The sequence below is a fragment of the Dama dama genome, chromosome 21 (genome assembly GCF_033118175.1).
Source record: "Dama dama isolate Ldn47 chromosome 21, ASM3311817v1, whole genome shotgun sequence".
Taxonomy (NCBI): domain Eukaryota; kingdom Metazoa; phylum Chordata; class Mammalia; order Artiodactyla; family Cervidae; genus Dama; species Dama dama.
This window is the reverse complement of record NC_083701.1, coordinates 67,364,530-67,379,010: the sequence shown is the minus strand read 5'-3', so window position 1 is coordinate 67,379,010 and position 14,481 is coordinate 67,364,530. Positions and strand designations below refer to the sequence as shown.

The window sequence follows — 14,481 nt, the reverse complement described above, 5'->3', positions numbered from 1 at the left end:
AGGAGAAGAACTGAAAAGGTGTGTCAGGGCCATATCTTAGAGGGCCTTGAAAACCATTTAGATGAGTTTCCATTTATTTCTGTAGGTACTGGGAAACTAAAGATTTTTAAACAGAGCATGTCTTCTCATGGTTATGTTTGAAAAGGATTCATCTGGCATCTCTTTGAATTGGAAGAGAATTTAAAGGTTGAAATGTTGATTAGCTGGCTAGGTGAAATAAATGGTAAGGAAGGGTTGGATACTAAGAAGTCAGTGGATTGGCATAATGGTCCAGTGTCTCCAGTAGAGTTTATGTTCCAAGGGATGTCATATACATGTAATTTAGCGTGAATTGATGTCTCTTCAAGTTACAAATTAGAGTTTAGTGTTGATTCCGGCTGACTGGAACAACTGGTTTGGTATTCTGAAATGGGGGTGTTAGGAGGAGATATTAGTTAACCGGGGAAACTAATGCGAGTCCTCTGTCTTAATAAAATGTATTCTGTGTGCGTCCACTACTTCTCTCAGAGCCTGATTCAGTATTCATTTTTTTAAACCTTAAATACAATACAGTCTCGAATCGATATTTTGCTTTCACATAACCCTTGACCTTATGAAAATGCTTTTTAGTACTTATTTTCTAATGGTTTCCCATGTGTTCAAGTGCCACATTAGCTGCTTCCCAGGTGGCGCAGTGGAAAAGAATGCACCTGCCAATGCAGGAGATGCAAGAAATGTGGGTTTGATCCCTGGGTCAGGAAGGCCCCCTGGAGTAGGAAATGGCTACCTACTCCAGTATTCTTGCCTGGAAAATTCCATGGACAGAGGAGCCTGGCAGGCTACAATCCATGGTGTCACAAAGAGTCAGACACAGCCAAGCATGCATGCAGGAAATGCATGTGTTCGGTTTTATTCCATCTTGATAAAGACTTCCTTGAGAGCTGTAGCCACGTCTTGTCTTTTTCCTCTGTAATACTTTGGTCACCCTGAAGTGCATGATCAATAACTTATCAGATGAATGAATGTTACTTTGCTTTCCCCATTTCATAACTTTCCTAATTTTATAAAACCAAAATAGTTCACATTTATACTCTGGCCTCATATTCTTCTAGTCTCTGTAGAGTTTGTCATCAAAGAATATTGCTTGGAAAGGTCTTTTTGTTTTCTTAGTATTAACTACAAAAGTTATCCTTTTAGATGTTGTTTTTCTTTGTTAATCTGTGTGAAGCAATGCGTCCACAAATTTTTCTCACTCTTCCTCTTCTGTCTTCAGCTTTTACCATCAACTCTTACAGCTACAAGTTACAACTTACAGTAATGTTCTGTCTTTTATTTATACAAGTTGATTTTTCTGTACACCTGGAATTTTAATCTTTTTAAGAGCCCCAGTTTTTCAATTCTGCTTTTAAAAAGTTAATCTCAAAAGTAATACACTTCAGACCGTGTAACAAACACAGTGTAGAAATGTATGAAGTAAAAAATTAAAATCCTTCCATCTCACTCCTCAAAGGCCACAACTGTCAGCCGTATCTTTCTAGATGTTATCTTTTGACTATACTGTATATAGGTACATTAGGGGGAAAAAGTCACCAAAAAACTAGGGTAACAATATACGTAAGATTTTGCAGTTTGCTTTTTTGTTTTTCATAAGGATTTGTTTAATCAGTACCTATTAAAGGATAGTTAGGTTTCTATTTTGTAATTAAAACAACATATTTTTAATATTTATGCTATTATATCTGTAAGCTAGATTACTAGAAATGGCATTGTCTTGTGCTATTTAAAATTTTTATAGGTTCTGCCAAATTGCCTTCTGAAAAGGAGAAACAGTTTATATTCTCTCCAAGAGTACAGTTTTACTACACCTCATCTATATTAATGCCTAATCCTCATTTTAGTAACCCACATGTCTCTTGATTATTTAAGAAGTAACTATCTGTCACTGAAAATTAGAGGGTAAGCTTTTTCACTCTCCCTTAACATTGTGGTGTTTTCATGAATGTTAGGAAACAACTCAGAATAGAGAAATCATATAATAATGATGTTCATAGAATAGCTAATGTATGACTCTTTTTTGTCTTTTCCAGCTTGAAATACCTGTGGACTCCTTATGTGTGCATGTTAGCAGCGTTTGGTGTATGTTCTCCTGAACTTTGGATGACACTTTTCAAGTGGCTTCGATTACGAACTGTACACCCAGTGTTGTTGGTGAGTCATTATTTTGTGTTAAGTTCTTGTTTCTCTTTCAAGTATATTAATGGAAATCATGTTGAATATAATTGAAATAGCATGAGTAAATCATTTTATGATTTATAGGTAGAGAAAAAGAGAAAGAGATTCTGAGGAAAATATTTTTTCCATAATTTCTGATTATAAAAGTAGTGTGTTTCAATGCAAAATCCTTAAAAAATAGAAGGTAAAAAAAATTAAGTGAATCAATAATTTGAGAGGCTATCAAAAATTAAGTTTTATAACATTTTTCTTGGTTTGACTTAGAACTATGGTATGTTTTCAGTGTGAATGGAACGTTTACACTGTACCTGCTATGAATCAGTTCAGTTCAGTTTAGTCACTCAGTCTTGTCTGAGTCTTTGCGACCCCATGGACTGCAGCACGCCAGGCTTCCCTGTCCCATCACCAACTCCCACAGTTTACTCAAACTCATGTCCATTGAGGCGGTGATGCCATCCAACCATCTCATCCTCTGTTGTCTCCTTCTGCTCCTGCCTTCAATCTTTCCCAGCATCAGGGTCTTTTCAAATGAGTCAGTTCTTTGCATCTGGTGGCCAAAGTATTGGAGTTTCAGCTTCAGCATCAGTCCTTCCAATGAACTCAGGATTGATTCCTTTAGGCTGGACTGGTTGGCTCTCCTTGCAGTCCAAGGGACTCTCAAGAGTCTTCTCCAACACCACAGTTCAAAAACATCAATTCTTTGGCACTCAACTTTCTTTATAGTCCAACTCTCACATCCATACATGACCACTGGAAAAACCACAGCCTTTACTAAACGAACCTTTGTTGGTAAAGTAATGTCTCTGCTTTTTAATATGCTACCTAGGTTGGTCGTAACTTTTCTTCCAAGGAGTAAGTGTCTTTTAATTTCATGGCTACAGTCACCATCTGCAGTGATTTTGGAACTCCCAAAAATAAAGTCTGCCACTATTTCCACTGTTTCTCTATCTATTTGCCATGAAGTAGTGGGACCAGATGCCATAATCTTTGTTTTCTGAACGTTGAGCTTTAAGCCAACTTTTTCACTCTTCTCTTTCACCTTCATTAAAAGGCTCTTTAGTTTTTCTTCGCTTTTGCCGTAAGGGTGGTGTCATCTGCATATCTGAAATTATTGATATTTCTCCCGGCAATCTTGATTGCAGCTTGTGCTTCATCTAGCCCAGCGTTTCTCATTGATGTACTTACTCTGCATTTAAGTTAAATAAGCACGGTGACAATATACAGCCTTGATGTACTCCTTTCACAACTTTGAACCAGTCCGTTGTTCCATGTTCAGTTCTAACTGTTGCTTCCTGACCTGCATACACATTTCTCAAGAGGCAGGTCAGGTGGTGTGGTATTCTGATCTCTTTCAGAATTTTCCAGAGTTTATTGTGATCCACACAGTGAAAGGCTTTGGCATAGTCAATAGAGCAGAAATAGATGTTTTTCTGGAACTCTCTTGCTTTTCCAATGATCCATCAGATGTTGGCAGTTTGATCTCTGGTTCCTTTGCCTTTTCTAAAACCAGCTTGAACATCTGGAAGTTCATGGTTCACATATTGTTGAAGCCTGGCTTGGAGAATTTTGAACATTACTTTACTAGTGTGTGAGATGAGTGCAATTGTGCAGTAGTTTGAGCATTCTTTGGCATTGCCTTTCTTAGGGATTGTAATGAAACTGACCTTTTCCAGTCCTGTGGCCACTGCTGAGTTTTCCACATTTGCTGGCACATTGAGTGCAGCACTTTCACAGCATCATCTTTTAGGATTTGAAATAGCTCAACTGGAATTCTATCACCTCCACTAGCTTTGTTTGTAGTGATGCTTCCTAAGGCCCACTTGACTTCACATAGCTTCACATAGACTTCACCAGACTTCCAGGATGTCTGGTTCTAGGTGAGTGATCACACCATTGTGATTATCTGGGTCATGAAGATCTTTTTTGTATAGCTCTTGTGTATTCTTGCTACCTCTTTTCAATCTTCTGCTTCTATTAGGTCCATACCATTTCTGTCCTTTATTGAGCCCATCATTGCATGAAATGTTCCCTTGGTATCTCTAATTTTCTTGAAGTGATCTCTGGTCTTTCCCATTCTGCTGTTTTCCTCTATTTCTTTGCACTAATCACTGAGGAAGGCTTTCTTATCTCTCTCTGCAGTTCTTTGGAACTCTGCATTCAAATGGGTATATCTTTCCTTTCCTCCTTTGGTTTTTGCTTCTCTTCTTTTCACAGCTATTTGTAAGGCCTCCTCAGACAACTATTTTGCCTTTTTTGCATTTCTTTTTCTTGGGGATGGTCTTGCTCCCTGTCTCCTGTACAGTGTCACGAACCTCTGTCCATACATAGTTCATTAGGCACTCTTTGTCTATCAGATCCAGTCCCTTAAGTCTGTTTCTCACTTCTACTGTATAATTGTTAGGGATTTGAGTTAGGTCATACCTGAATGGTCTGGTGGTTTTCCCTACTTTCTTCAATTTAAATTTGAATTCAGCAATAAGGAGTTCATGATCTGAGCCACAGTCAGCTCTTGGTCTTGTTTTTGCTGATTATATAGAGCTTCTCCATCTTCGGCTGCAAAGAATATAATCAATCTGATTTCAGTGTTGACCATCTGGTGATGTCCATGTATAGAGTCTTCTCTTGTGTTGTTGGAAGAAGGTGTTTGCTATGACCAGTGCGTTCTCTTGGCAAAACTCTATTAGTCTTTTCCCTTTTTCATTCTGTACTCCAAGGCCAAATTTGCCTGTTACTTCAGGTGTTTCTTGACTTCCTGTTTTTGCATTCCAGTCCCCTATAATGAAAAGGACATCTTTTTTGGGTGTTAATTCTAGAAGGTCTTGTAGGTCTTCATAAAACTGTTCAACGTCAGCTTCTTCAGCATTACTGGTTGGGGCATAGACTTGGATTACCGTGATATTGAATGGTTTGCATTGAAAATGAACAGAAATCATTCTGTCATTTTTGAGATTGCATCCAAGTACTGCATTTTGGACTCTTTTGTTGGCTGTGATGGCTACTCCATTTCTTCTAAGCGATTCTTGCCCACAGGAGTAGATACAATGGTCATCTGAGTTAAATTCATCCATTCCAGTTCATTTTAGTTCGCTGATTCCTAAAATGTTGATGTTCACTCTTGCCATCTCCTGTTTGACCACTTCCAATTTGCCTTGATTCATGGACCTAACATTTCAGTTTCTTATGCAGTATTGCTCTTTACAGCATCGGACCTTGCTTCCATCACCAGTCACATCCACAACTGCGTGTTGGTTTTACTTTGGCTCCATCTCTTCATTCTTTCTGGAGTTACTTCTCCACTGATCTCCAGTAGCATATTGGGCACCTACCGGCCTGGGGAGTTCATCTTTCAGTGTCCTGTCTTTTTGCCTTTTCATACTGTTCATGGAGTTCTCAAGGCAAGAATACTGAATTGGTTTGCCATTCCCTTCTCCAGTGGACCACGTTTTGTCAGAACTCTCCACCATGACCCGTCTGTCTTGGGTGGCCCTACACAGCCTGGCTCATAGGTTCATTGAGTTAGACAGGGCTGTGGTCCATGTGATTAGATTAGCTTTCTGTGATTGTGTGAAAACCACAATCACCTGCTATGAATAATGTGCTTGAAATAAAAAGATAAAACATGATTTGGGGCCTTCCCTGGTGGTTCAGTGGTTAGGACCCCAAGCTTTCACTGTTGGGGGCATGGGTTTGATTGCTCGTTGGGGGACTAAGATTTCGCATAGTGTGCAGTATAGTTAAAAAAGGTTAATTTCATTAAGTGGATTACCATTTCCTGGTCATAAAAAGAGATAATAAGAAGTATTAATAGGGTGCTGTTGGAACAGAGAAGGCCTGCTTAATTCAGTTTTTTTTTTAATCCCTAAAAGAGGACTTCAGTTCTGAGGTTTGAAAGATGAGGGTAAAAGCGGTATTCATGGTAGAGGGAAGAAACACCGGTTGCAAAGTACATGATATATGCAAAGGGAGTAAAATCAGAGGCAAAGAAAAAGCATGATACATTTAATTTTGTTGGCACATAAAATGTGAGGTAAGGGTGAAGAAATGAGACTGGAGGAATCAAGGAGGGTAAGGTCAGTGAGGTCTTTTGAGTGTTCTGCTGAACTTGGTGTTATCCCACAGGCATTCAGAACACATTGACATGTTTATGCAGAGGTGGGAGAAAGTCAGCCTTACCTTTTCTGTCAGCCCACCCTTAAAGTTCCATGAAGAATAGGCTTAAGGGTGATAGACTTGAACCAGGAAGGAGGTTGAACCTCCTTAAACCAGGTACAGGCCATGGAGGAGGAAGCGATGAGAGCTTACTATGTGTCAGGTACTGTTTGAAGCATTTCATAGGCTATTCAAAGCTTACAAAGACCTTGTTGGCAAGTTTCATTATCTGTATTTTATAGACAAGGACACGAAGGCTTAAAGTGATTAATTAACTTGCCCAATATCGTATAACTTATAATTGTAATAAAATCATGATTCACACCCACTTTGGAGTTCTCCTAGCTCCAAAGCCCATTTAATTAATACTGTTCTATACTGAAGTGAAAAAAATAGAAGATTTGGTGCTTCATAAAGTATGGATGAATGAAGAATAGGGAGAAATCATAGATGTTTCCTAGGTTTGGCATTTGAATGACTAGGTTGTGGGGTCACCAGTTGCCATGGGAGAGTACGAAGAACAGGTTTTGGTGAAAGCTGATAAATTATTATCTCTAATAATAGTCTTCTTGTATTTTGCCAACCTTTTTCCAGAGGAATTTATATATTCTTAGCATAGTAGTATACTGGTATTAAAGAACCAGCCTGCCAGTGCGGGCTAGAGACATAGAAGATGCAAGTTCAATCCCTGGGTCAGGAAAATGCCCTGGAGAAGGAAATGGCAACCCACTCCAGTATCCTTGCCTGGGGAATCCCATGGACAGAGGAGCCTGGCGGGCTACAGTCCATGGGGTTGCGAAGACTTGGACACGACTGAGCACACACACATACTGGTATGTACTGACTGTTTTTCCTGTGTTAATTCATTGTCTTTTTGCTGCTGTTAGCTATTCACATAGCTGTTTATTTATTTACAATCCAGTGTTTTTTGTAAACTTCCTAAGTTAGAGTCCTGGGAAAATCAGATACTCACTTGCTATTTGAAATGTTGTGATGAGCATTATGTTCTGCCTTAAATTTATACAGTAAATATGTATGTCTCACTTTACCTCCAGCTTGTTATATCTTAAATCCATTGTTTATGTGGTAGTCATTCAGTTGTGTCCGACTCTTTGTGACCCATGGACTGTAGCCCACCAGGCTCCTCTGTCCATGGAACTCTTCAGGCAAGATTGCTGGAGTGGGTTGCCATTCCCTTCTCCAGGGGATCTTCCCGACCCAGGGATCAAACCCAGGTCTCCTGCACTGAAGGCAGAGGCTTTACCGTCTGAGCCACCAGTAGTCATCACCATCTTACTCTATGAACTAGGTTCCATGCTGACTCCCAATTTCTCTGAAATTGTTATAACTGTAAGAATATTTGATTGGTCATAGAGTCATTGTCTAGTACCTCTGAAGTATATTCTGAAGTGTATTTATCCATAACCCTTTTTGCTTTAACATTTTAGGCTCTTATTTTGAGCATGGCTGTGCCCACTATAATAGGTCTCAGCTTATGGAAAGAGGTAAGAAAGTTAGATTTTTCATAAGGTTAAAATATATGTTGTTTATAAGGTAGTGATAAATTTTTATGTGTGTGTAGGATACTTATATTGGGACAGTATTTTAACAAAATAAAATGTGATATACTAAATAATACTGAATTTTCTACCAATAGGACCATGATAGAAGAGTTAAAACATTTTTAGAGTGCCATCTGATGCAATTTTCTATAGTCTAATATTGTTAGACTATTAAAATTGACAAAGGAAATAGCTGAATAAATAGTATTTACTAGTAAAGAGTAAAAAGCATTTTGGCAACCCCAAAATTTAAATATTTACAAAGTAATATAAATTCTTTACCTTACCATAATGTGACATGAAATTAATTGCCAGTAAACCTGTGAATTATTTGACTTAACCTGAAATTTATTTGTTTACTTATTTTTTCAGTGTGATGTGCATGAAAGATACAACTGATGATTAATTGGTGATGCTAAAATTATGTATTGAGTATAGGTAGTAAATTAACCAAATGGTAGATTATTTGGACTGAGAAGAGTGAACAAGAAACTAAGAGAAAGTAAAGTGCTCTGTGCCCTTTTTTCTGTGAGAACAGTGTTGTAATATTGTTTGTCACAAGTAGGCCTCTTAGTCTTTGGAAATACTTTGAAAAAGCTTCAAACTTTCTAAATACTTACACACAGGTTTCGGGGATTTTGTTTTGTATTTTAGTTTTTTCCAAGATTAATGACAGAACTAATGGAACTACAAGAATTTTATGACCCAGATACGGTGGAACTTATGACCTGGATAAAGTAAGAACTGAATTACCTGAGATTATTGTTGAGCTATTAATTAATCGTTGCATGCTATTTAATAGATTCAGGGGGAATAATAAGGTAATCCTTTTTCCATGAAACTCAGGAATTTTACCCTATATTTTTAGGGACAGTTTTTTAATTAGACATATAATTCTAATTTTCTAATTGAACTCGTTTCCATCAAAAGTACAGTATTGATAAGTTGAGATGTGAAGCTCTAGCTATTAAGCATCTAGAAATGTGGACTAAAAAGGAATCAATGTCCTTTTATTTAGATAATCAAGAGATGCTTCTTTTAACCAGGGTTGGAGGTGAATGAACGGTGGGTTTCTAGTGTTGATAACCAAAGTTAACAACATTTTTAACTTTGATACTCATGCAGATTTTAAGGTGACAGGAGATGTGCTCTTGGACCTATGCAAGTGGGGAATTGTAATTGAAACACCCTATTCCGTCCCCTAACATATTAATACATACAGAACCAAGGGATCCTCAGAGGGTCATACTGTCAGTGAAGGGATGAATTCAAAATATCCAGCAAGTGGTAGAAAAAGATGGTAAGAAAGCATGTCTTCCTTGGCCTCAGCTCTTGGTCAAAAATAAAGTGTTTCCTCTGAATTTGTAGCGGTCCATCTGAATTCACATGTCTGTAGCTTGAAATTATACTTGTTTAATCCAGGGAACCCTGTATCAAGAAATTAGCATCAAAATATTTCTGGGATGGTCTGGAGTGCCTAATAAAATCCTCAACCCAGGCTACCCAGGATTTCACAAATAAAGCTTCATGGAGATAAGTTCTAAAGTTACAAAACACATGAAGAAACACTTAGACACAGCAAGACATATTGCTGTCATTTATGATAAGCAATAGAACTAGACCTCTAGCAATTTCTGATAATAAAATTTGTGTCAGGTTTTGCGGCACAGTGGACTCTCATAAAAGTTGGTGACTTACAAGCAATAAACATTTGTTATTTTGCACCACTTCCGTGATCAACTGAGTGGAAGCAATAGGTAGGCTTCTGGTCTGGGCCAGCTCATGTGGAATTGGTTAGTCTGGCCTGGCCCCTCTCACGTGTCTGTGGCTGGGTAGTGTCAGCTGAGGGCATGGAATTGACTTAGCCACTTACTTCTCATCATCCAGCCCAGGTGAGACTGGACTGATTCACAAGATGGTGGTTGTAGAGCTCCCTAGAGCAGCATGTTTTAAGTCTGCTCACGTTGTGTTTGCTAATGTCCTATTGGCCAAAGCAAGTCACATGATGGAAACTAGAGTTTCCTCCAAGAGCATAACTATGGGGAAAGAATCATTGCAACCATTTTTTTCAACCAGTCTACCCCACGAATAGAGACTGATGAAAAGTATGAAAAATTTTAAACATATAGATAAGGAAATTAATACTTGAAAAAGGAACAAAATACTATCAGAAAAAGACCAGGATAAAATGGAGAAAAAGATTGAAACTGTTTCTAAAAATGAAGAATTAATTTTATAGAATAGGTGAATAGAAGTGAGAATTGTTGTTGTTGTTCAGCTGCTAAGTCGTGTCCAACTTTTTGCGACCCCATGGACTGCAGCACGCCAGGCTTCTCTGTCCATCACTATCTCCCTGAGTTTCCTCAAACTCATGTCCATTGAGTCAGTAATGCCATCCAACCATCTCATCCTCTGTCACACTATTCTCCTCTTGCCCTCAACTTTCCCAGCATCAGGGTCTTTTCAGGCTCTTAGCTCATGGCCAAAGTATTGGAGCTTCAGCATCAGTCCTTCAGTGAATATTCAGGGTTGATTTCCTTTAGGCTTGACTAGTTTGATCTCCTTGCAGCCCAGGGGACTCTGAAGAGCTTCTCCAGCACCACAGTTTGAAAGTGAGAATAGGTCTTATATGTAAGGTCTCATTATTATGACGACACCTTTTGTATGTATAAAGATTATTATTTTAGATCATCCTTAACTACTGCCCGTTAATATTTTTTTGTGAATTGTATTTACCTTTGTGGAACACTGACTGTATAGCCTTCTGTTGTTAACAAAAGAGTAAGTAAAAAAAAAAAAAAGTAAGTCATATTTACATGTATGATTTACCACAATATTTTTAAAAACAGCAAAGGCCTAAACATTGGACCTTTTACATCAAATGATTGAGCGTTTATGTTACTGTGATGTGATTTTTCTGTTTCATTTTTGTTTCCCCATTACCAGGTGCTCCTTGAGGACACTGGCTGTGTCCTCTTTACTTTCAGAGTTTTATACAGTAGGTGGAAGCTGATTGTTGAATACAGGGAGGGAATAAATAAGTCGGGACATTAGAGCAGCCCTTTGGGATCTGTCTTGTGAGGGGCATCCATCTGGGACTTTGGAATTATGATTTAGAGGAGAGAAGTCCTTCATGTGTTAACTGGAGCCAGACACACGGGTAAAGGCAGGGAAGGAGCAGGAGGATAGGTGCATCTGGAAGGAGCTGGGTTATGGTGGTTAGTATTTGCCAAAGATGAATTTGAGAATTCACAGCATCACCATTGAACTGTCACTGTTGCATTACCCTGCATTATCGCCACGTGACCTAGATGGCAATAGATGTATTTATCCTCTCCCCTGCTCTGTCTTGAAAGCAGTGACCTTGTCCTCCCACTTCTCTTTTTAAACAATTTCTGACACATAATAGCTGCTCATTTTTTTTAATGAATCAAAAAATGAAATGAAATTAAAACTGACATTAAAACTTAAGTATACAATCCATTTTAAGTTGCTTGGTATTTCAGAATTGATATAGATTGGTAAACTAAATAGTATACTTACCTTTTCAATGTGTGAATCTTTGTGGTTCTTTGCAGAAGGCAAGCTCCAGTTGCAGCTGTGTTTGCAGGAAGTCCACAATTAATGGGTGTGATTAAATTATGCACTGGATGGATGGTGACAAGCTTGCCTCTTTACAATGATGATGATCTTCTCAAGAGAAATGAAAACGTAAGGCATTTTATATTCTACATTGGAATCTTTTTTATAAGACGTTTTAGTATAGTTTTATAATGATGTATATGTTCCTTGGGTTAGCTAGGAAAATCCAGACAATTTCAGAAGACTTAATTAGTTTTAATTTTTTAAAAAGCTGTATGGTACATTTAACCAAGAGGGACCAACATTAGAATATGAAGTTCTTTTATGAAAAGTATTGATATGTTTCTAGGAGAAACATTTCATTTCCCACAAGGCTCCAAGGGACTAATGTGTAATAGTTTACAAAGGGAAACATGTTTGAGAATATCATTGTTCTCAAATTATTGAAGGAAGGCTTTCAGTTAATGTCTTTATACACTTTGTATTTCTAAGCCAAAATTCTATTATTGCTTATAAAGCACTGATTTAGTTTTCAGTATGGGCTATTGTTAATAACTTAGTATGTGTAACATTTGTATGGTATCTAATTGCTTCTCTATCAGAGAATTTATAATTTTGAATGTTTGGTTTAGATGTAAATGTAACTTCATATCTGAAGTAATGACCAATTGAACCTGAGTTCTAAATATTCTGTTTTTCAATTGGAGAGAATTTCATATAGTTTTTAAGTATACTCTATGCTAAGTAGAAAGTATAGCAGCATAGAAATTAGACTGTAATACAGAGGTTAGACTCTTAAGAGTCCAGACTCTAGAATTAGAGTATCTGGACTCAAATGATACCTCTGCCAGGTACTAGCTTGTGACCTTGAGCAAGTTTCTGAATCTGGAAATAATAGTTCTGACCCTAATTCTACTTAGGAGAATTAAATAAGATAATACACTCTGTCTGAAACAGTAAAATTTAAATGTTAGCTATTATTATAATTATGTACTATTAATATTATAATTCTTTGTGTACACACACATTCACATATAATCACAGACAGTACAGAGAGGAGTTCAAAAGCAGAAGCAAGTCAATTCTGCCTACAAAAATCCAAGTCTTCATAAGGGGCATTCCTTTGATCACAGATTTGAAGGATGACTTACTTGTTTGGCAAAAGAATACAGTGATTCCAGATTGAAAAAGTCCCAAGAGCCATGAAATTTGTTTGGCCATGAAACTAGAAAATAAGAGACCAAATTCTGAAGGACCTGGAAGGTCATACTTAAGTATTTAGACTTACCCTTCAAGGCATTTGGGAGTTATCAAAGACCTTGTATAAACCTAGGAATGCTTAGGAGTTATTAAGGTTATAGAACAGCTGAAGCGAGGGAGAGGTCAGAGATGGGGAGGTCTACCTGGGAGTGATTCATCTAGGAGACAACAGTCACCTCTGATTAATATTCGCTGCACTTGGAAAGGTAGCACTGCTTAGAAGATATATCACAGCGTATTCCTAAACCTAGTTTATGTTCAGTCACTCTGTCATGTCCGACTCTTTGCAGCCCCATGGACTGGGGCCTGCCAGGCTCCTCTGTCCATGGAATTTTTCCAGGCAAGAATACTGGAGTGGGTTGCCATTTCCTACTCCAGGGATTAAACCTGCATCTCTTAGGTCTCCTGTATTGGCAGGCAGATTCTTTACTACTAGTGCCACCTGGGAAGCTCCTTCCTAAACTGTATTTTTGGTGGATTTAAACCAACGGACTCTGACATGTCTTTGTTTTCTTTGTTATTTTTTTATTGTTTTTTAATAATTTTGTTTTTTGAATTCTAATATAGAATTTCAAAATCACATGTAATTAGGTCAGACTTCTAATTACATTCTAGTTAAATTTAAACATTTTAGAGTTTTCAGTTTTATATGAATAGGAACCAATTTTTTCCCAAAATCTTCATCTTTCTCTGTGGTGTCTAATAAAGTACTGAATAAATTTGTTTTTAAATTAAAATTCAAATTGAAGTCCATAAATGATATCATTTCATTTGAATTAGACACCACAATCTATAATTCATAACATGTGACTAATCTTTGTATAATCTCCTAGGCCAATGATTCTCAAACCTGGAATGACGGTGCCCCCAGAGGACATTTGGCAATGTCTGGAGACATTTTCTGTTGTTACAGCTGGAGAAGGGGTTCTACAGGCACCTAGAGGGTGGAGACCAGGGAATGCCTAAACATCCTTCAGTGTGCAGAACGGCCTCTGTTTGGTCCCAACAGAGAATTATATGCCCCAAAATGTTAATAGCACTGAGGTTGAGAAGTCACACCCTAGTCTAACAGTAATGTTATTGCTATTGCATCGAAGTCATTTTTTTTTAACATGCCCCAGTAGTATGTTACAGTTGTCCCAGACTTGAAAATAAATAAAAATGTGTATAAAATACACAAATAAGTATAAACTGGATAGGATAGAACCATTCACATGAACTTACTTAGCAGGTGAAGTGAGTGAGAAACTTCCTCTTGTTGTAGTCACATTCTGTATCCCACAGAATGAGTATCTAGCATGTCAGTGGATATTGGACCTGAAGTTGCTGAATAGACAGCAACCAGAACATGTCGTCAGCAGCTGCTGAATATCCTGCAGATAGACTGGGATCTTGTCCAGTCTAGATTACAAACCTCAGGATTTTCAGGACAGTCTGATACTTTTGGCCTAACTTTTATGGCTTTTCCAAGTTTAGCATTTCAGAAAAACTGAAAAAAAATATATTATCTATTGTAATAAGATCCAGAGCTTATTATCTAATAAGGTCAGCAAAATTATAATGAAAAAACACCATGTAATCAAGGCATGGGTTTTAAGCATGCCTGTTCTTTAAGTATTGTGACAAGGGTCAAATTATTTTTAACCTCACTGACTTTATCTCATGTATAAAATGAGTATTAAATACTTTGGTACATGGTAATAAAAATATTAAAGGA

The 14,481-nt window shown here is 37.6% G+C and overlaps 1 protein-coding gene across 3 annotated transcripts in view; it reads left to right on the top strand.

Annotated features, from left to right (window-relative positions):
* Positions 1 to 14,481, top strand: part of DPY19L4 (dpy-19 like 4) — a 57,009-nt gene that overhangs the window by 38,987 nt on the left and 3,541 nt on the right. For all 3 annotated transcript variants that reach the window (XM_061123757.1, XM_061123756.1, XM_061123755.1), the window contains 4 exons: positions 2,067 to 2,187; positions 7,809 to 7,865; positions 8,577 to 8,659; positions 11,501 to 11,633. In XM_061123757.1, the coding sequence (XP_060979740.1) occupies positions 2,067 to 2,187; positions 7,809 to 7,865; positions 8,577 to 8,659; positions 11,501 to 11,633 (394 nt within the window). The remainder of the gene's footprint in view (positions 1 to 2,066; positions 2,188 to 7,808; positions 7,866 to 8,576; positions 8,660 to 11,500; positions 11,634 to 14,481) is intronic.